The sequence below is a fragment of the Globicephala melas genome, chromosome 4, assembly GCF_963455315.2.
Source record: "Globicephala melas chromosome 4, mGloMel1.2, whole genome shotgun sequence".
Classification (NCBI taxonomy): Eukaryota; Metazoa; Chordata; class Mammalia; order Artiodactyla; family Delphinidae; genus Globicephala; species Globicephala melas.
In genome coordinates, this window is record NC_083317.1 from 83,156,843 (window position 1) to 83,179,904 (window position 23,062).

A 23,062-nucleotide genomic window follows, 5' to 3' on the forward strand; every position below is an offset into this window, starting at 1 on the left:
CCTCTTTTGGGAGGTCTGAGGTCTTCTGCCAGCGTTCAGTAGGTGTTCTGTAGGAGTTGTTCCACGTGTAGATGTATTTCTGGTGTATCTGTGGGGAGGAAGGTGATCTCCGTGTCTTACTCTTCTGCCATCTTCCCGGAAGCACCCGCTTAGAGATCTTTTTTAGTGTAGGCATTCACAGCCCTGTTTTTGCTGTATCCTGTAAGTTTTAGTGTTGTCTTAGCTTGATCTGCCAAAACAGAATCCCATACATCAGGTGGCTTAAACAACGGAAATTAATTTTCTCACAGTCTGGAGGCTAGAAGTTTAAGATCAACGTGCCAGCATGGTCGGTTTCTGGTGAGAACTTTATTAGCTTGTAGACTGCCACCTTGCTGTGTCTTCATATGGCAGGTAGAGAGAGCAAGAGCAAGCTCTCTGGTATCTGTTATGAGGACACTAATCCCATCATGAAGGCCCTACCTCAGCCTCCTCTAAATCTAATTACCTCCTAAGGCCGCATCCCCAAATACATCCCATTAGGAGTTAAGGCTTCAACATATGAATCTTCGGGGGACACAGTTCAGTTCATAGCAGGTATGTTATATTTTTGTCTTCATTCATCGCAAAGTACTTCCGAATTTTCCTTGCGATTTCTTCTTTGACCCATTGGTTATTTAGGAGTGTGTTAATTCCACATATTTGTGAATTTTACAAATGTATTATTGACTTGTAATTTTATTCCATTGTTGTCAGAACCTACTGTTTATAATTTCAGTTTTGAAATTTTCAGTTTGGAAATTTATTGAGACTTGTTTTGTGGCTGAACATATGGTCTATCCTGGATAATGTTCCACGTGCACTTGAGAAGACTGTATTCTGTTGAGTGGCGTATTCTGTAGGTGTCTGTTAGGTCTAGTTTGTTTATAGTATTCAGGTCTCTCCATCTTTGCTGGTAATCTAATTTTATCCATTATTACAAATGAGGTATTGAAGTCTCCCAGCTATTACTGAGTCATTTATTTTTCCCTTAAGTTCTGTCAATTTTTACTTCATATATTTTGGGTTTCTACTGTTAGAAGCATATATGTTTGTAATTGTTATATCTTCTTCATGGATATCAAGATTTTTTTTTGACCCTTTTTTCATTATATAATAGCATTCTTTGTCTCTAGTAACAAATACTGTCTTAAAGTCTACTTTGTCTTCTTGTGGCTTTCTAGATCCCAGAAATATGTTGGAGGTTTTGTGAGCCCCTATGGACATCTCACTCCTCATATTTTCCTTTTAAGATTTTTGTTAATCTCTATTATCCATCACCTCAGGCAGCTGCAAACTTAAACACTTGCCTGTAATTGCTTTTGACAAACGCCCCCTGGGGAAATGAATTTTGTACTTAAGCTCCCAGGCACGTCAAATACAGACATCCTTGCAACTGGGGTCTTCCAAGAAACTATTATCAGATAGGCCAGATGATGATAATTCTTTGGGAGCAAGGCTTTGAAAGAGATTCAGCTCCATTCTGCTATCTCTGGTGGCTGCCAGGGAAAGTGTATTTTCATGGCTAACATATCTGGAAAGGGGGGGCGTGTGGCACTAGGGCAAGTCAGAATGCCTCAAAGCTCACTGTTCTTATCAAGATTTATCCATTTTTCTTAAAAAAAAAAAAAATGCTGGGGGCTTCCCTGGTGGCGCAGTGGTTGAGAGTCCGCCTGCCAATGCAGGGGACACGGGTTCGTGCCCCAGTCCGGGAAGATCCCACATGCCGCGGAGCGGCTGGGCCTGTGAGCCATGGCCACTGAGCCTGCGTGTCCGGAGCCTGTGCTCCGCAACGGGAGAGGCCACAACAGTGAGAGGCCTGCGTACCACCAAAAAAAAAAAAAAAAAAAAATGCTGGTTTGCAGCAAGCCTTTGGCTAGTTACCAGAGTTCTAAAAAAGTAGATTCTAACATTTTTTGCCAATTTTTTCATTGCTTTTATGAAGGACAGAACTTTTGGTGGTCTTTACTCCATTATTCTTGCTGATAGAATCCAGTGCATCACTTTTGGTAAAGGTAGGCACTGAGGCAGCAGCGACCTTCCCAAATCAGTAGTGCCAAGCTGGTCCAAGACATGATTGAGTCAGGAGGAGGCAAGTAACCCTCCTCCTAAATGGAGATACAAACAGAGACCCTAAGCAGTTCTACCTCTCAAAGGAGAAGGAAGGAGGGCAGGGAACCATTTTCTTTGAGCATCTACATACTAGGTGCATCTACTATCTATTTAAGCCTCACTACAACCTTTACGATGTATAGCAAGTATTATCCTCATTTTACAAATGAGGAAACTGAAATGAAGGCGGTGAAATGCCACATGCCACAAAGCTTCAAGTGACGTACCTAGGATTCAGACCTGAAAAGGCCATTCCCTTTCTACCATATATTTATTTATTGAGTTGTCTCTGTGTGACCACTACATGTAATCATGCTTTCTCATTTAATCATCACTCAACTCTTCGAGGTTGATTTTATTACCCTCATTTTACAGAAGAGGAAACTGAGGCTGAGAGATTAGTCCTCTTGCCCAGGTTATAGTGTAAATAGGACAGAGGCAGTCCTGCTGGGCTCCTTCATCCTTACCTTCAGACAGTGTGCAGTGCTTCCTCAGTAGGCCTACGATTGTCACACCTCCTGCTCACTCGCCTCTGGGGACCAACCTATGCTATTCCCCATATAAGGAGCCCTTGTCTGGTATCTGAAGTCCTAGAGTGACCAAGGTCAAAAGAAATCCCCTTGGCTACCCATGTCGCTGTCTAGTAGAAAGAGCACTACATTAGGAATTCTGGCTTCTGGCCACTGAATTTGGCTCTCTGAAAACTTGTGCCTCTTAGAGCCTCAGTTTTCTCATCTATAATTGGCCTTCAAAATGGGATAACCAGGGAAGAAAATATCTGCATTTTACTTTCTCTCTTCTTTTGTTAGTGTATTTTATAATGAATTATAGTTGTTCATGTATATAATTTGGGTATATACGTTCAGCTGTTTACTGATGGGTTGCCTAATCGTAGATCACTGGTCTATGAAGTGAGGGGTTTGACTGCAGTGTGTTCCAGTACCAACATTCTGTCAAATTTACCAAAAAGGCCTCAGGTTTCGGTTGAAAATTTGGCAATGTTAACTCTTTGGCTACTGTTAACCTTGATATCTTTGGTTATCTTTCCCTTCAAGTCTTTTCCCTGGTTGTAATTTCTTCAGCCAGAGATGCTCTCTACTTCTCTACAGTGCTGTAGTGCTTGTAGTTTTTGGAATTGAGTGCTGTGTGTCACTGGTTTCAGGAAGTGGCCTGTGGAACTGGCAGAGTAGGCAGAGTAGTTGCCATTTTTCAGCAGGCAGGATGGGGCCCCATCTTGCTTTCTTTGCAGTGAACCATAACTGGAGCAAACTGCAAAGCCCTGACTTATCTTTATGACCATGGAAATCTGGGCCAAACTATTCTCAATTCTTTTTTACCCTGAGATGCCAAACACTATGTACAACAATCTAGACCTAAGAGTCTCTGGGTTAGTAAAGATGTTTAACTCTGCAAAAGAAACTAAAGAACCCCAGGCAATACTCATCACTGCTCACTTCTTTTTATGATAAACACCTGAGATCTGTTCCTGCAGCTGAGGAGGCCCTACCCACCTTCCCTGCCCAGGGTTCCAGATTCCTCATTGGAATGTACACACAGTGCTCTTACTTACCTTATTTATGATCCCTTTCCCCATTTTTTAAAAAATAAATACTGTTCCTCACACCATCTTGGAAAGAGTTGTAGTTATTTACTAAAGATGGTCAGAATGCCTCAAAGCTCACTGTTCTTATCAAGATTTATCCATTTTTCTTAAAAAAAAAAATGCTGGGGGCTTCCCTGGTGGCGCAGTGGTTAAGAATCCACCTGCCAATGCAGGGTCACGGGTTCGAGCCCTGGTCTGGGAAGATCCCACATGCCACAGGGCAACTAAGCCCGTGTGCCACAACTACTGAGCCCGCATGTCACAACTACTGAAGCCGTATGCATAGAGCCCATGGTCCAGAACAAGAGAAGCCACCGCAATAAGCCCGCGCACTGCAATGAAGAGTAGCCCCTGCTCGCCGCAACTAGAGAAAGCCAGTGCGTAGCAACGAAGACCCAACACAGTCAAAAATAAAAGAAATTTTTTTGAAAAGAAAGATAAAAAAATTTTTTTCTAAAGACAAATGGTAAAATAGCTGTCATAATCACAGTCACAGTCCTCACTAGTAGGGCATCTGATAAAATTGATAGGATCAGTTCAGTTAAATGCAGTAAAACACCATTCAGTGTGCTATGAAGAAAGGAAAGATACTACCAGTTCATTGGACACACTACCAATTGTAAAATGCATCCTGATTTCAGATATTAAAATGGGAAAAAATGTCTTTGGAAAGGAAACTACCATTTTTCATAGATTCTAACTCTTAAGTGGAAGAGCAAAAACTAGAGAGACTAGGAATACCAGTGGATGGCTGAGAGTCTTACAGAGTGCAGAAATATGGGAGCCAAAGGAAAACTCCAAGATGTAGCAGCTGGCAGGGTCTGTACAGTGAATATCTTCTAAAATAAATTATTTTACCAGAATGTTGCTGGAATCAGTCCTTATTATCATTGAAGAAGTTGAAAGGGCTAGTTGCCTGTTGCCTAAAGAGACAGGATGAGTGAATACATGTTTAAATTTCTTTAATTCAAGTAGATAAGTGCCTACTATGTGTAAGGAGTTGTGGTACCTAAAATTAATGTATCTTTTTAAAATTTGTAGTTTTTAAGAATAACTTAATTTCTTCCCTAAAATTAACTAGTCACATTTTAGCAGTAAATAAACTTACTCAATTTAGTGGTAGTTCTAGCAACATCAGTTCTTGCAGAAAAATAAAAGTCACCCAACTCCTACATGTAGACATATTTTCAAAAGCAGTTGCAAAAGTCTTCCAGACTATTACTGAATTCTTATCTAATGAGCATTTTTCTCAGACATGTGGATCTTCATCTTCACAGATGACTTTTTTGAAAAAGTTTTTTGGCCGTGCCAAGCAGCATGTGGGATCCTGGGATCCTAGTTCCCTGACCAGGGATTGAACCCGTGCCCCCTGCAGTGGAAGCACAAAATCTTAACCGCTGGATCACCGGGGAAGTCCCTATATGGATGATCCATAGGTGTTTCCACAAGCTGTCCAGAAGTTAAAGAAGCATACCATTCCCTGTGGAAAAAGAAGCGATGTTCTGTAGCTTTTTGACTCTTGGCCAAAGAACCTAATTCTGTACATTACTTCTGTCTTTGCCTTGGCCATTTTCAAGCAATAATTATAGATCTGATTATTTATTGAGAAGAGTGAACTGTTCTGAAGGAGTAAAATATGGATCTGAGTGAAGGAAGTTAGCTCCTAGAGCATTTTCCAGGAATTTTCTGACTTTACCAACCTGTGACAGTTTTGATACTCAGAAACATTGATTTCACTTACTTTTCTTAGCTTACTTCCCCCCAGCCCCCCCAAGTATATAATACTCTTAAATAATGTGGTAGAAAATCTTATTTGGGTGGACTTCTTTTTTTTTTTTTTTTTTTGATGTGGACCACTTTTAAAGTCTTTATTGAACTTGCTACAACACTGCCTCTGTTTTATGTTTTTTGGTGTTTTGGCTGCGAGGCATGTGGCATCCCAGCTCCCCGACCAGGGATTGAACGCGCACCCCCCTGCATTGGAAGACGAATTCTCAGCCACTGGACTGCCAGGGAAGTCCCTCGGGTGGACTTTTTTTTTTTTTTTTTGAGGTACGCGGGCCTCTCACTATTGTGGCCTCCTGTTGCGGAGTACAGGCTCTGGACGCGTAGGCTTAGCGGCCATGGCTCACGGGCCCAGCCGCTCCGCAGCATGTGGGATCCTCCCGGAGCGGGGCACGAACCCGTGTCCCCTGTATCGGCAGGCAGACTCTCAACCACTGCGCCACTAGGGAAGCCCCCTTGGGTGGACTTTTGATCAGACTTTCTTTGCTTTTATTTTTAACTTCCCTAAATTATAAATGTTTATTTTGTAGGTATCATAGCTGCAAATGTTTTTGTATTTTGTTTGTGGAGAGTACCTTCTCTACAGCGGACGATGATCAGATATTTCACATCCAGTCCAGCCTCAAGTAAGTCTAACTTGTGTGATTTTATTTTGAGGTAGAGGTAAAATGGAAGAAATATGCTTTATGGTAATTGAAGTGCTGTAAAAAAGATGATTTACTTGTCAATAATTGTAAGCAAAATCTGGAGGATAGGCTGTAAACTCTTGGAGGACAGGAACCTCATTTCTCTTACAGCTGTGTTAAGGCACCTAAAATGTACTTTGCACATAATAGATAATCTAAATATTTTTTAGTGATTTAAGATCTGTGATCACTACAAGTTTACTCTTTGAAGAGACTATTATATACAATTTTATTTCTTTAATTGAAATAATTTACAAATTCTTTTTTCTAACTAACTTTTTCTATAGGACAAGTTGCTTTCATTGACCTGAGAATCTTTATTGGTTGCTTACTAAGTAGAAAATCTCTGAGATTTAAGATAGCATTTTTCAAGTGGTAAAAAGCTGTCTTAAACCATCTTATCCAATCTTTTAACTAGCTCTGGTTTGTTTCTCATGTTTATGTCATAATAATAATGAAAAAATCTAAAATGGATCATTTTTACTGGCTGTGTGTTCCACAATTACAAGACTTTTTCTTTCTCTTGTAGAGGTCCTTTGTTCTCCAATGTTGCTGTCAACGTTCAGTCATTTCTCCTTGTTTCACATGGCAGCAAATATGTACGTCTTGTGGAGCTTCTCCTCCAGCATAGTGAACATTCTCGGTCAAGAGCAGTTCATGGCAGTGTACTTATCTGCAGGTAACAAGCTTTCATCTCAGGCCCTTTCAGAGTATAAGTGTTCTCCCCTATCTGGAGAAGGGACAAAGGGAATGATTATAGCCGTATTCTATATTCCGTAAGTGCTCAGTACATATTTGTTTCTCAGATTGTATATAGAGAAGGATACAGACTGGTGTAGTGTTTAAGCATGTCATTTTTATCTCCCTAGGCCTTGGTTTCTTCAGCTCAGGCCCATCATTTTATAGATTAGTGGTTCCCAGACTTCCGGGCTGCCTCAATCATCTGGATCTGTGTTAAATAACCTTAACGCTCATTTCCCAAGTGCGTTCAGTTTTCAGAAAACTTTCGATTAGCTATCCAATAAGATTGTCAAGAATTAGTTCATTCTTTGTTGCAAGCATATATTAGCATGGAACCACTCAAGTCATCCTGGAGGTAGCATCATTTCCTTATTTCACTAGTAAATGATAGTGCAGGATTCCCGGTTCCTAGATGCTGCTAAATTGGCAGTTAGTTGATTATATTTTACTTATCTCAAAAAAATTTTTTTTTACTTTGTTTGCAAAATGTACTTAATTCAAACCATAAAGTGTAAAAATTTATTCCTAAAATCCCTTCATTTAAAAACAGTATAGCTGGCAGATATATGTAGTGAAAAGACACTGAGCTTGGAGATGGAAGACCTAGGTTCAGATTCTGTTTCTGCTTACCAGCTGTGTGATGTTGCAGAAAAAACTATATATACTCTCTGAGGATAAAACTGCTTACTCTCATGACATGGGGTTGTAGAAGGGATAAAATAAAAGCACCTACCACAAGGCCCAGAGTGGGTACTTAATCAGTGTTAATTAAATACTCACATGCATCTAGTCCTCAAAACAGAAGCTGAGCAGTATCTTTGGCCTAATAAGTTAAGTGTGTAGTTCTTTCCCCTAGCACTAATGTTGTTGTAGGTACAAAGGGTCTGTTTCAAGTGCCATTAATTCCTGCTCTATAGAAAGTTGCTTTTTAAAGTTAGCCATACTCAGTTCAGATGACATTGGTGCCAAAGGGACCTGTAAAGGATCATCTAGTCTAGATCTGCAACACATTCATTTGGCAAGCTGGGTAAAATATAGACTCCCTGGTCCCACTCCAGAGGTTCTGATTTAGTGTTTAGAGTGCAGTCCAGAGAATTCCCAGACAGTTGGTGAGCTTGGGAACTAGTCTTTCTTCATACAGTGTAGTTGAGGAAAATGATAACTACAAGGTAAAGTGAATGACCCCCTGTTACTCAGTAAGTGGTACAGTGGGTCAGACTTTGCTTTCCCTGTAATATATCTGAAGCAACAGGCAGGATAAGTATCTATGCCTGCACCTTGTAGTGACCTGGGTAGAAACCCAACATTGTTAGTCTCTGTGGGGTGGAGGTCAGAAATGGAAGCCATTTTTATACCTCACTAAAATTACTGAAATGTGATTTATTTCTTAGGTGTTATTTCCAATTTTGTTAGTTATGTGTGTAAAGTTGCCACAGGAAGATATGGACCATCACTTGGTGCAGTAAGTATTTCTAACTAAAATTTTTTGCTTCATTTTGAAATAATTTTAGAATTACAAGAAAGTTGCAAAATTAGTACAAAGGGTTCCTATATACCCTTAACCCTACTATTAACTACAGAACCACAGTACAACTATCAATGCCAAAATATTAATATTTAAACAATACTATTAACTAATCGACATCTAATTTAGAATTTATACATTTGTAAAGCCTTATAAATTTCAGGTTATAGCTTTTAACCATTGGTCATTTATATATACTTAACTGGCACAGCGTGTATATCATGAGGAGTACTCAAAATAGTGGGTATGCAATCCCCATAAACTGGAGAGCCTAATCTAGCATTGGAAAAGTCTAAGTAATTAGAGATTTGAATCTGATACTGTGTCCTCCTCTTTCGTCAATATTTGAGTGCTATGCAGATTAGACTACTAGGCACTGTACTTACTAGAGGCTGAGGATACATCCAGTGAGTAAGATGTCAAAATTCCTGCCCTCAGTTATTTCTGGATGATTTTTAAAAATTACAATTGTGTTTTCTTTTGAGTTTAATGACAGATTTCTAGGCACATGGAAATCTTTACATGTTTCTTTAAAAACTACACATTCAATTTTTGCATAGTTACATACACTTAAATGTATTCAATGCACTTAAATGTATTCAAATAGAGAATTTCACATTTAAAGAAACTATAAGAAGTTTCAGTTTTGGAAAAGAATCCTTATGTAAAATAACCATTCCATAATTTGTGTGTTCCTCAGATTTGTGTCTACTTAATTTTCCCAATGAGGCCTGTATCTTGTCTTATGACCTTTATGCTTTCTTAACTTAATCCCGCCCCCCCTATTTTTTCTTCGTGGAATGTTTGTTTTCTATATAAAATTTGATGTCAATATAATTTATATATCTCAAATTCTACCTCATTTGCCAACTAAGCACCTGTTTTGTGAAGGCAGTGAAGACCACTAGGATGACTCAGAAATGGTCTCTGACTTTCAAGTTTAGTTTAGTTGGGGAGAAAACATTATACACATCTAATGTACAGTGAAAGGGCTCAGTAGTCTCTAGAGGACATTGGGGGTTCTGAGGGTGGGAAGACTTTTCTCATTACTTCGGAGGATCTGGGAAGGCATTTTGATGTGCCCTCAGACAAGTGGTATTCCCATTTTACAGATAGGAAACTGAAGTTCTTGAGTAGAGTGTGGCAGCATGGCATTTGGAATTAGACTGAGTTTGAATCCCAGCTCTGCCACTTACTCATGATTTCCAGGACTTATTACTTAACCTCTCTGAACCTGCTTCCCCATATAAAATGGGGGTAACAAACCTATTTCTCATTTGCAATGCAAGTGTGTTTAGAGTGCTTAGCATAGTAAGGAACATGTAGTAAGAAAGGTGGAAATGGTGGTTTCTATTCAGTCATCAAAATCCTATAGAGCCATGGCAGGATAAAATTATTAGCCCCAAATACTTTCATTCATTCTTGGTTAAAATGAAGGAAAACTAAATCACCAGGTATATGGTATTTTTAATGAGAAATCTGGAGAAAAAAATACTGTTGACAAAATTGTGATAGAAAATGTAAAGTATTGGTCTTATTGCCTTTGAAAGATGAAGATTGTTAAAGAATATTTGTCCATTAACAGTGGCACAAAGGAGCAAGAATACTGACTAGATTTTGGTAAGGGTTTTGTTTAGTTAGAGCTCTGCATATTCTGAATCTCATTTAAAAATGGAACTTCTTACTAGTTATTGGTTATTATTATATTCATTCCCTGTGCTATACAGTATGACCTTGTTGTTTATCCTATATATAATAGTTTGCCTCTGCTAATCCCCAAAGTCCCATTCCTTCCCTCCCCTACCCTGCCTTCCCCTTGGCAACCACAAGTCTGTTCTCTGTATCTGTAAGTCTGTTTTTGTTTCATAGATATGTTGATCTGTATCATATTTTAGATTCCATATATAAGTTATATCATATGATATTTGTCTTTCTCCTTCTTAGTATGGTAATTGCTAGGTCCATCCATGTTGCTGCAAATGGCATTATTTCATTCTTTTTGATGGCTGAGTAATATTCCTGTGTGTGTGTGTGTGTGTGTGTGTGTGTGTGTGTGTGTGTGTGTGTGTGTGTACACACCACATTTTTATCCATTCCCCTGTTGATGGACATTTAGGTTGTTTCCATGTCTTGACTGTTGTAAATAGTGCTGTTATGAACATAGTGGTGCATGTACCTTTTCGAATTAGTTTTGTCTGGGTGTGTGCCAAAGAGTGGGATTGCTGGATCATATGGCAACTCTATTTTTAGTTTTTTGAGGAACCTCCATACTGTTTTCCATAGTGACTGCACCAATCTACATTCTCACCAACAGTATAAGAGGATTCCCTTTTCTCCACACCCTCTCCAGCATTTGTTATTTGTAGACTTTTTAATGTTGGCCTTTATGACCGGTGTGAGGTGGTACCTCATTGTAGTTTTGATTTGCATTTCTCTAATAATTAGCAATGTTGAGCATCTTTTCATGTGTCTATTGGCCATTTGTATTTCTCCTTTGAAGAAAAGTCTATTTAGGTCTTCTGCCCATTTTTCAATTGGGTTTTTTTTTTGTTGTTATTGAATTGTATGAGCCGTTTGTATATTTTGGAAATTAAGCCCTCGTCGGTCGCATCATTTGCAAATATTTTCTCCCATTCCTTAGGTTGTCTTGTCATTTTGTTTATGGTTTCCTTTGCTGTGCAAAAGCTTGTAAGTTTGATTAGGTCCCATTTGTTTATTTTTGTTTTTATTTTTGTTGCCTTGGGAGCCTGACCTAAGAAAACATTGGTACAATTTATGTTAGAGAATGTTTTACCTATGATCTCTTCTAGGAGTTTTATCGTATAATATCTTTTGTTTAAGTCTTTAAGTCATTTTGAGTTTATTTCTGTGCATGGTGTGAGGGTGTGTTCTAACTTTATTGATTTACGTGCAGCTGTCCAACTTGCCCAGCACCACTTGCTGAAGAGACTATCCTTTTCCCATGTTATATTCTTGCCTCCTTTGTTGAAGATTGACTGTAGGTGTGTGGGGTTTTTTCTGGGCTTCCTGTTTTGTTCCATTGAGCTGTATGTCTCTTTTTGTGCCAGTACTACACTGTTTTGATTTCTGTAGCTTTGTAGTACTGTCTGAAGTCTGGGAGGGTTATGCCTCCTGCTTTGTTCTTTTTCCTCAGGATTGCGTTGGCAATTCTGGGTCTTTTATGGTTGTATGTAAATTTTAGGATGATTTGTTCAAGTTCTGTGAAAAATGTCATGGGTAATTTGATAGGGATCGAATTAAATCTGTAGATTGTTTTGAGTAGTATTGCCATTTTAACAGTATTAATTCTTCCAATCCAAGAACATGGGATATCTTTCCAATTCTTTGAATCATCTTTAATTTCCTCTCTTAATGTTTTGTAGTTCTCAGTATGTAAGTCTTTCACCTCCTTGGTGAGGTTTATTCCTAAGTCCTTTATTTATTTTTTTATGTAATTTTAAAAGGGATTGTTTCCCTTTCTGATATTTCATTGTTATTGTAAAGAAATGCAACCAATTTCTGTATGTTAATCTTGTATCCTGCTACATTGCTGAATTCGTTTATCAGTTCTAGTAGTTTTTGTGTGGAGTCTTTAGGGTTTTCTATATATAGTATGTCATCTACATATAATGACAGTTTTACCTCTTCCCTGCCAATTTGAATACCTTTTATTTCTTGTCTGATTGCTGAGGCTAGGACTTCCAATACTATGTTGAAGAGAAGTGGTGAGAGTGGACATCCTTGTCTTGTTCCAGATTTTAGCAGGAATGCTTTCAGCTTTTCACCATTGAGTATTATATTGGCTGTGGGTTTGTCATAAATACCTTTTATTATGTTGAGATATGTTCCCTCTGTACTCATTTTTGTAAGGTTTTTTTTTTATCACAAATGGGTGTTTAATTTTATCAAATGCTTTTTCTGCATCTATTGAGATAATAATGTGGTTTTTGTCCTTCCTTTTTTTGTGGTGGTGTAATCACATTGGTTGATTTGCGTATGTTAAACCATCCTTGTGACCCTAGGATGAATCCAGTTTGGTCATGGTGTATGACCTTTTTTATGTGTTGTTGGATTCAGTTTGCTAATATTTTGTTGAGAATTTTTGTGTCTGTATTCAGCAAAGATACTGGCCTGTAATTTTCTTTTTTGGTAGTGTCTTTGTCTGGTTTTGGTATCAGGGTGGCTTTATAGCATGTCTTTGGGAGTGTTCTTTCCTCTTAAGTCTTTTGGAAGAGTTTGAGAGGGAGCAGTACAAGTTCTTCTTTGTATGTTTAGTAGAATTACCCAGTGAAGCCATCTGGTCCTGGACTTCTCTCTGCAGGGAGTTTTCTTAGTTACAGATTCTATTTCGTGTCTAGTGATCTGTTCAAGTTATCTATTTTTTCTTGATTCAGGTTAGGTGGGCTGTATGTTTCTAAAAAGTTGTCCATTTCTTCTGGATTGTCAAGTTTGTTGGCATATAATCATTCATAGTATTCTCTTATGGTTTTTTGTATTTCTGTGGTATCAGTTGTGATTTCTCCTCTTTCATATTTTATTTATTTAGGTCTTCTTTCCTTTCTTCTTGGTGAACCTGGCCAGAGGTTTGTCAATTGTTTACCCTTTAAAAGAACCAGCTCTTGATTTTATTGGGTTTTGTCCTATTGTTTTTTTTAATCTTTGTTTTATTTCCTCTCTGATCTTTAATGTCTCCTTCCTTCTGCTGACTAGGTTTTTGTTCTTTTTCTAATTCTTTTAGGTGATAGGTTAGATTTGAGATTATTTGAGATTTTTCTTATATCTTAAAGAAGGCCTGGGGACTTCCCTGGTGGCGCAGTGGTTGAGAGTCCGCCTGCCGATACAGGGGACACGGGTTCGTGCCCTGGTCCGGGAAGATCCCACATGCTGCGGAGCGGCTGGGCCCATGAGCCATGGCCACTGAGCCTGTGTGTCCGGAGCCTGTGCTCCACAACAGGAGAGGCCACAACAGTGAGAGGCCCGTGTACCGCAAAAAAAAAAAAAAAGAAGAAGGCCTGTATTGCTATGAACTTCCCTCTAAGGACTGCTTTTACTGCATCCCATAGATTTTGTATGGTTATGTTTGTAAATAGTTTATCATAGGCTGAATTTGCTCACCAACGTTATGATAACCTGCTTGCTGTAACTTCATTGATTTAACTCATCACTGGTCTAACTTGTACATAAACTGAATTCTTGTGCTTAGGAAAGTATCTTCAGTCTCTTACAAGGTTGCAAGTGAAATAAAATGATCACTAGTGCAGATTCATTTGGAATTCCATTTTGATTTATCTATAGTGTTCTGGAGTGTTTCTCTTTGTATAACTTTTTAGTGGCTGCTCTGGGTACTACAGTCTATATATCACTTACCACAGCCTACTGGTGGTATCATTTTACCAGTTTGAGTGAAGTGAGCCTTACCTTGCTTTTTGTCCGCATACCTTCCCCAAATTATAATCATCTTAAATATTTCCTCTACATACATTTAAAATATCACTGTTGTAATTTTTGCTTCAGCCATTAAACGTAAGTTAGAAAATTCCAGGAGAGAAGGACAGTCTATTGTATTTACACTCAATTTTTACTTTTTCCATTGTTCTTTCTTTCTGATGTTCCAAGATTTCCTTCTTATATCATTTCATTGTTTAGAAAACTTCTCTTAGCCATTCCTTTAGCCACTAGCCAGTTAGGTTTGCTGGTGACAGATTCTCAATTTTTTTTTCTTTTTTCATTTTTTTTCTACCCTTCATTTCTGAAGGATATTCTCATTGGATATAAAATTCCAGGCTGACAGTTCTTTCAGCAGTTGAAAAATGTGCCACTTTTTTTGGCCTCCATAGTCTCTGAAGAGAAATTCTTTGTTGTTCAAATAGCTTTTCCCCTATAGGTAAGGTGTCATTTCTCTTACTACTTTCTAGACTTTTTCCATTGTCTTTAGTTTCAGAAGTTTGATTATATGTCTTGTCATGGATATCTGTGTTTATCTTGTTTGTGGTTCACTTGGTTTCTTGAATCTATAGGTTTATGTCTTTTGGGAAATGTTCAGCCATTTCTTCAGATACTTTTTCAGCCTCACCCTTTTTCTTTTCTCCTTCTGGGACTCTGATGACATGATGTTAGATAGTTTGTTATTTCATGGGTCCCTGAAACTCCATTAACTTTTTTTAAAGTCTGTTTTTTCTCTGTTGTTCAGATTGGGTAATTGCTATTCTGTCTCAAGGTAACTGATTATTTTCTGTCCTTTCCATTCTGCTTGAGCCATTCAGTATTTTTATTTAGGTTATTGTATTTTTCATTCTAAAGTTTACATTGTTCTTGATATCTCCTATTTCTTTGAGCCTTTCTATTTCTTTGCTGTTTTTTACTTATTTCAAGCATGTTTGTAATTGCTTGTTGAACCACTTTTATGATGGCTGTTTTAAAATGCTTGTTAGATAATTCTAACATCTGTGTCATCTTGATGTTGGTATCTATTAATTGTCTTTTCTCATTCAAGTTGAGATTTTTCTGGTTCTTGGTATGATGAGTGGTTTTTATTTTATTTATTTATTTGGCCACGCCTCACAGCTTGCAGGATCTTAGTTCCCTGACTAGGGATCAAACCTCGGCCATGACATTGAAAGTGCCGAGTCCTAACCGCTGGACTACCAGGGAATTCCCTGACGAGTGATTTTTTAAATGAAACCTGGACATTTCAGACATTATGTTATGAGACTTTAATCTTAATTAAATCTACTGTTTAGCAGGCTGCCTCTGACAGTGCTGTGATTGCTACTGCCAGGTGAGTGAGGCAGTCCAGGTTCCCCAGTCTCCTTTGACACTGCGGGGGAAGAGCTCTTGTTGCTGCAGGGCGGGGAGTTTGGGCTCCCCAGGAGACCTTTACTGATACAGCCCTGGCTAGGAGGAGGAAGAGTGCCTTATTACTGCTGCCTGTGTGACCCCCACTGACACCACCCTGTCAGGGACAGTGGGACACCTCATTACAGTCTGTAAGGCTGGAAGTCCAGGCTCTCCACTCAGCTTTTGCTGATGAAGATGGGGCCACAGTTGTTTCTGTGGTGTTTGGCTGGAGTAAAGTGGTTATTGTCTAAAAGTTTGTGTCTTGCTAGGCTATGCTTTCTTAGTCCTTTGGCTAGAGAGAGCATTTTTTGGTACAGGTCTATTATGTCCGAGTTCATTGGTGTTTCTAGGTTGTGAGCTTCTCCAGAGCCCAGTCTGAGCAGCATGAGGCCAAAAGAAAACCCAGGGAACTCACCACTGTGTCATTCCTTGGGTCCTAAGGTTCCTAGCTGGGCTGCTTTCCTTTCTCAGTCTTTTAGAGTCATCTTATATTTGTTTTACATACAATGCCCAGGGTTTTTAGCTGTATGTAGCTTGTAGAAGCAGAAGGCCTCTTAGAGCAAATTCATTTAAAATTAATAGTGTAAAAAAAAATTTTTTTATATGATAGATACATGAAGGTTATATATTAATAAAGAAAAGTACTTAATGAAAATTGTTTACTTATGAAATAAATAAAAATATATGTGCATATTGATTACAAGTTCATAACCAGTGTACATAAACAAATTATTAGTGGAGAATAAAAGATCTTTACCTCTAATCAAAGAAGCAGACCTCTAGGGTCTACATGGGTTTGGGTTCATGAGTCCCTGAAATTATATCTAAAATATGTATGAATTTTTCTGAGGAGGAAGGGTTCATTTTTATTATATTCTTAAAAGCCTCCTACTAGGAAGGGTGAAAATAATCATGGGGTATGCCAAACATTTGTCTAAAAAGCAAGTTGCAACTTATTCAGACACATAAATATATTTAAATCTATGTAGATATAGGGCACTTTGAGAAAACTTTAGAAGGATAATGGAACTGCCTCCTATCTTTAAAATAATACGATAAGTACAATAAATTATAGTCAGACAGAAACTGACTTTATATACACTACCAAATGTAAAATAGGTAGCTAGTGGGAAGGAGCTGCGTAGCACAGGGAGATCAGCTCAGTGCTTTGTGTCCACTTAGAGGGGTGGGATAGGGAGGGTGGGAGGGAGACACAAGAGGGAGGAGATATGGGGATGTATGTATATGTATAGTGGATTCACTTTGTTATACAGCAGAAACTAACACACCATTGTAAAGCAATTATACTCTAATAAAGATGTTAAAAAATAAATAAAAATAAAGTCAGAGGAAAAATGAAATTAAAATAAAATTTAATAACAAAAAAACTGACTTTACATAGAAATGCACAGCTAATGAGAATTTTCTTTAATATTTAAATTTCTGTAATGAGTGCTTTAGATGGAGATAATAATCTATTTACCATATGATCTGGCCATTTCACTCCTAGGTGTTTACCCAAGAGAAATGAAAGAACACAAAGCGTTGTACACAAATGTTCACAGCTTTTTTTGTAACAGCCAAAACTAGAAAAAACTCAAATGTCCATCAGGTGAATGAATATACATATTATGGTATAACCATACAATGGAATATTATTCACCCATGTAAGGGAATAAATTATTGATACAACCACATGGGTGAATTACAAAATAACTATACAGAGTAAAGGAAGCCAGACAACAACAAAAAGGAGTATATGCTGTATTATTCCATTAATATAAAACTCAAAGTGAATCTATCTTAACAGAAAGTAGAGAAGTTGTAGCCTAGGAATGGGAGAGGAGCAGGAGGGACGCACTGCAGAGGAGCACCGGGGAACTTTTGGGGATGATGAACTTTTGGGCCACACTCATAATCTTGAGTGTGGCCATGGTTTCATAGGTATTTATGTGTCAAAACTTAATTATAAACTTTAAACGTGCAGTTTTTTGTGTGTCACTTATACTTCAGTAAACCCAACTTGCTTTTATTTTTTATGTTTAAAGATTTGGGAGTCCTTTGTACTATTCCTGCAAACTTTTCTGTAAGATTTAAATTATTTCAAAATAGGATGTTAAAAAAACACCTAAGAGAAAAATTTCTAAAAGATGCACCTATAATTGACTCTGATTGTCCCTATAATTAAAAGGAAAGGTCCCTACTTTTTTATATTAAAAAGGCTATTTCTGGAAAATAGCATCTACCTCTCTTAATTGCCAACTGTTTAGGGTCTTCTGTGTGAAGAGTTGCTTCAGAATAAAGGATTATCTTACATTTTAGGAATTACTAAAACTTCTAAGAGTTATGAGTCCCAGGCATCCCTGAAGTCCGCAACCCTTTAATATATAGTTGCCAGTCAGCCTAAACAGGGAAACCAGCTCACGCTGCATTCCTAGGAATGGGTTGGGGAAGCTACACGGTGGAAGGACAGCATTAATATTCCTAAGGAGAACCTGAGACATGAGTTCAGGCAAGTGGACAAAGACAACCCAGGGCTTAGGCTAAAAAAATGAAAGAACAAGGAAACAAAGTCAACTACATATTAAAAGGGATAGGCTGGGTGTTGGAGATACATGTTAATTTTGCAGTGGAGGTCAGGAGTCAGAATTCTGTATTCTCTACTTAAGATCAACTGTCTGCTATTGTATATTTACCAAACTGGCTCCTATGTAAGTCTGCAATAGTAACACACGAGGTTCTTCAGAAATCCTGACTTCCCTTCACAGGGCCGTTGCTGCCTTGTGAAGACACACACACATGCACACACAGCCTCCGTAATTTGTTCACTCTTTCGCTGGTTCCCCACTCCACGTCCTTAATGTATCACAGCAGCTTTCAAGGAAGGATATCAGCACTACCTCAGAAGATGGGATTCCCCACAAAACTTGCTGGGTCATGGTTCCTCTAGGGTGCAACATGTTATACTGGCCAAATTTATATTTGTTCTGAAAGATTTGTTTTGGCTAGAACTTCAACATCTGCCACTATAATCTACCAGCATATACTGTATTTAAGCAGAGTGGATGTCAGTGTCACTGAGAATTTGAAAGTTAAAGAGTAACCCTTCACCTTTCAGGCTTTAAGATGTGCAACTTGAGTATCCTAGATTTTTAAATAAAACCTAAAAAAGTCAACTCAACAAAACCCAGAAGAAATCAAGTTGAGACCTTATTTTCGAGAGAAAAAAACCAATAAAATTATACTTTTCCCCCAAATGAAACAAATATAATTTGGTTAGCTGAATTGAAAGAAGAGCACTGAAATCCTGTACCCTCTAAATTGCTTCTCCGTAGATGATTATATTCTCCATCTAAAGTCCTCATTACAGAAACTTAAATATTAAAGAAATTAGCTGTGCATTATTAGCTGTGCATTTCTCTGTAAAGCCAGTTTCTTTGTGACTATAACTTATTGTACTTATTATACATTAAACATATTTATGTGTCTGAATAAATTGCAACTTGCTTTTTTATTTTTTTAAATGACATTTTATTTTATTTATTTTTTGGTCGCACCATGTGGCTTGCGGGATCTTAGTTCCTCAGCCAGGGATTGAACCTGGGTCCCTGGCAGTGGAAGTGCAGAGTCCTAACCACTGGACCACCAGGGAATTCCCACAACTTGCTTTTTAGACAGATGTTTAGCCTACCCCATGCAGAGATTCTTTATTTTCACCTTTTTTAGTCAGAGGCTTTTAATGAAAATGGACCCCTTTTTTAAAAAAAGGCTGTGGAAATGGTCCAGCTTTTAGGAGACCAAGGAGACATGGCAACTAAATGCAATACGTGGGGAAAAACAGCTGCAAGTGCATTAGTGGAACAATTGATAAAACTGTAATATGTTTATAGATTAAATGAAAGTATAATATATCAGTATAAAATTTCTTGAAATTGAGAACTGTATTGTAGGATATATAAAGATATTCAAGTTCTTAGGAAATACACACTGAAGTATTTAGGGGTAAAAGGGTATGATATATGCAGCCTATGCTCAAAGGTTCAGGAAAAAAAGTATGGATATAAAGAAAAAATGATAAGTGAAATGTGGCAGAATGTTAAAAATTGGTGAATCTGGTTCAGGAGTATTTTGGAGTTTTTTTCAAAGTGAAACAGACCTAAATGTAAAACCTAAAATAAAAACTTACAGAAGAAAACAGGAAAAAACTCTTTGTGACCTTATTTTAGGCAAAGATTTCATAGTTGAGAGACCAAAAAGCACAAATTAATAAATCAGACTTCATGTAAGTTAAAAACTTATACTCTTCCAAAGACACTGTTAAAAGGCAAGATACATGCTAAAAGAAAATATTTGCATGTCAGAAGTCTGATATAGGACTTGTGTCTAGACTATATAAAGAAAAATTCAAGAAGAATGGGCAAAAGGTTTGAACAGACACTTCAAAGAAGATGTATGGATAGCAACTAAGCACATGAAAAGATGAACATCATTAGTTGTTAGGAAAATGAAAATAAAAACCACACTGAGATATCACTATAGACCTATATTACAGATTTAAAAGACTGACCATACCAAGTGTTGGTGAGGATGTGGAGGAACTGGAAATCTCATACACTGCTGGTAGGAAAGTAAAACACAAAAACCACTTTGGAAAACAGTTTGGCAGTTGCTGTGCTTCCCCATCATAACTGATTATATTTTGTTGTTTTTACTCATTTATGTCTTTCATGCCAGTCTGTAAGCTCCATTAAGGCAGGGACTGTCAATTTTGTTCCCCTTTGTATCCCCATCATCTAGCATAGTGCCTGGTAGGACTCAAGTATTTGAATGAATGATTATCATGAGATTTAATGTAAACAAGGGATTATGATCCAATTTCTCAAGTATTGTAGCATTTAGAGGAATTAGGAACATGTGTAACATTAAGAAAGTTTAGTTAAATTATCATAATTTATCCAGGAGATATTTCATAGCCATTATCAATTTAAATTATGAAGGTTATATAGCAATGTGGAAAAACACAATAGACGATAAAACTATACAGCAATTATAATTTCAATTATAACAAGAAATGGTTGACTTACTGGTCATAAGGTTTTTAAGTTTCAATTTTTATTCTCAAATACAAGGCTGTTGGGGAAAGTGCTTCTCAAGCAGGTGGATGCATGTGTATCCCTGGGAGGATGCTGTGATGGGGGGGGGGCGTGTCATGCAGAGCCATGGGATAAATTTGGCATGCTTTCCTGGAGCAGAACATTTGTCAAACGTTTTAAGGAAAATGTTTAGTGTTATAATGAAGCAGGATACAAATTTCACATGATTTATGGTAAAGCATTAAATTTGGGAGAAATTCCACACGTGTGGGTTTCTTTGGGCAAATTCATGCTCACTCTCTGGTTCGAGGAGTTTTGTTTTTGTTTTTTTTAATTTTCTTTCTTTATTTGGTTGTGTTGGGTGTTCATTGCTGCACGTGGGCTTTCTCTAGTTGCAGCGACTGGGGGCTGCTCTTCATTGCGGTGCGCGGGCTTCTCATTGCGGTGGCTTCTCTTGTGGAGCACAGGCTCTAGGCGTGCGGGCTTCAGTAGTTGTGGCACGTGGGCTCAGTAGTTGTGGCTTACGGGCTTAGTTGCTCCGCGCACGTGGGATCTTCTGGACCAGGGCTAGAACCCATGTCCCCTGCATTGGCAGGCAGATTCTTAACAACTGCACCACCAGGGAAGTCCCTCGAGGAGTTTTGTTGAAGTTTGAGAAGTCCTTTTTTAGTCATTAAATGAAATGATGCATGTGCCACACATAACACTGTCCCTGAAGTTCATTAACTGCTGACATGCTGGTTGTTACATCTTATTGCCCGTAGTTCAGTCCTTGCCAGGTGGTTACCATATCACGGACTTAGAGTCCCTTTGCCTGATATTTTGTACGTTAGTAACGGAAAGCTTTTTAACTTTGTGCTAACCTAGAAATGTGTGGCTTGTAAGCTTTCTGGAAAAAGTATTTCTACTTTAGACGTTATAGTCACTAAGCAGTTGCACATGAGAGTTTCATTTTTTCCCCAATGTGTTAATTTGCAGTCGGGCGCAATCATGACTGTCCTTGCAGCTGTCTGCACTAAGATCCCAGAAGGGAGGCTCGCCATTATCTTCCTTCCAATGTTCACGTTCACAGCAGGGAATGTGAGTATTTTTATGAAGTGAAGTGCTGGGGACAGTGGTGATATTTTTACATTGACTGAATTCTTGCCCTTAAATTAGAAATGTCAATGCTGGAGGAATCAAAGTTGTATCAGTTCTGTTCTCTTTTGCTGGCTTTCAGGCCCTAAAAGCCATTATTGCCGTGGATACAGCAGGAATGATCCTGGGATGGAAATTTTTTGATCATGCAGCACATCTTGGGGGAGCTCTCTTTGGAATGTAAGTTTGAGCATGACTGACTGTTACACTGCTTTCTCAGCTCATCTCCCTCCCCCCACCCCTAAGGAAGGCAGAATAAGGCAGTTACTTCTGTGATGGAAGCAGGGCAGGTGGGGTTTGGGAGGGCAAGGAAATCGCAACATGGTTTGCTTTGATCTTGAGCAGCTTCACCATATGAGATGGGAACGTGAGACTGTTGGCCCTGCCCCTGCCTCGGTCATTTGTAGAGGGAGACCATCTGTGCCTTTACCCTCCCCTTAACCTCAAGTCACCTGAACTCATGACTGTCAAAATTCCTAGTCCTTCATGGAGACTGTTGCCCAGCCCCCTAGTCTGTGCTGTATTCCTTTCCCCACTCTCAAGCCACATCTCCCCTGCCCAGTCCCTACCCTGCTCCCCTACCTGGCTACCACTGACCTCACCAGTGCTGGGCAGACACCCTGAGTGGGTGGATCTGGTCCTCTGCTTGCGATGAGTGTGCAGGTGCCTGCTGCATGACTGGAGTAGAGGCCAGATGGCATAAACTCGTGTTGACTACTTATTGAGCATCTGTTATGTTGCAGGCACTGAGTTAGTTACCTTGCGTTACATAATTATTACCCCTGTTTCACTGATGGAAACTGAGGCTCAGAAGTGATCTTCCCCAGGTCAAACAGCTCTTAAGTAGCAGAGCAGAGATTTAATAAACCCAGATCCAGAGCCCTCCCAGCCTCTGTCACACCACAGTGATTACAGTTACATTGTGGTTACAAGATCTCCCACTTGTGCTTCAGGCAATGGACCCTTGCCTAAAACATAGTAGTGCTGTAGCGACGCTGTCATAGAACTTCCTCAGGGCTTCTGGAGTCCATCTGACCGTGAGAGGCCCTTCAGCAGAGCTGTTGTCTGTCTGATATGCTGCATCCCTGATGGCCTCTCTTTTCTTGCATAATGTTGCCTTTTACCCTTATTTGGTTTTTACTTTATTTCACAACAATGGGAAACCTTAGTTTTTTAATTTAAAAAAAAAAGTAGAAAAATCTATTCTAAGTGGAGCAGTTTTGCCCAGTAGGCGGTGGAACTAAATGCCATTATGCCATTTATAATTTTCAGTGATGATTAAAGAATAGCATGTGTGAGTTTGAGCTTTAACAGCAGCCCATTATAAATAGTAAAAACTGACCTGGTATTACAGTATGAGAAACATGAAGACTGATGAAAAGGGGTTTTGTTTTATGAACTCTAAATTTACCTGGCTCCTTCCATGTATACTTAAAGGATCTTTTCCCCAGCAGTTTTTTATTCCTCTCAACTATAATTAGATTACCTTTTTCTGTTCTGAAAACTGGATCAAATGTATTTTAAA

At 38.6% G+C, this 23,062-nt stretch overlaps 1 protein-coding gene across 1 annotated transcript in view; it reads left to right on the forward strand.

Annotated features, from left to right (window-relative positions):
* The window catches only part of PARL (presenilin associated rhomboid like), a 64,833-nt gene that overhangs the window by 39,395 nt on the left and 2,376 nt on the right, over positions 1-23,062 (forward strand). Inside the window, exons 5-9 of the mRNA XM_030862362.2 lie at positions 6,049-6,144; positions 6,734-6,883; positions 8,337-8,407; positions 21,379-21,480; positions 21,620-21,717. Coding sequence (XP_030718222.1) covers positions 6,049-6,144; positions 6,734-6,883; positions 8,337-8,407; positions 21,379-21,480; positions 21,620-21,717 — 517 coding nt within the window. The remainder of the gene's footprint in view (positions 1-6,048; positions 6,145-6,733; positions 6,884-8,336; positions 8,408-21,378; positions 21,481-21,619; positions 21,718-23,062) is intronic.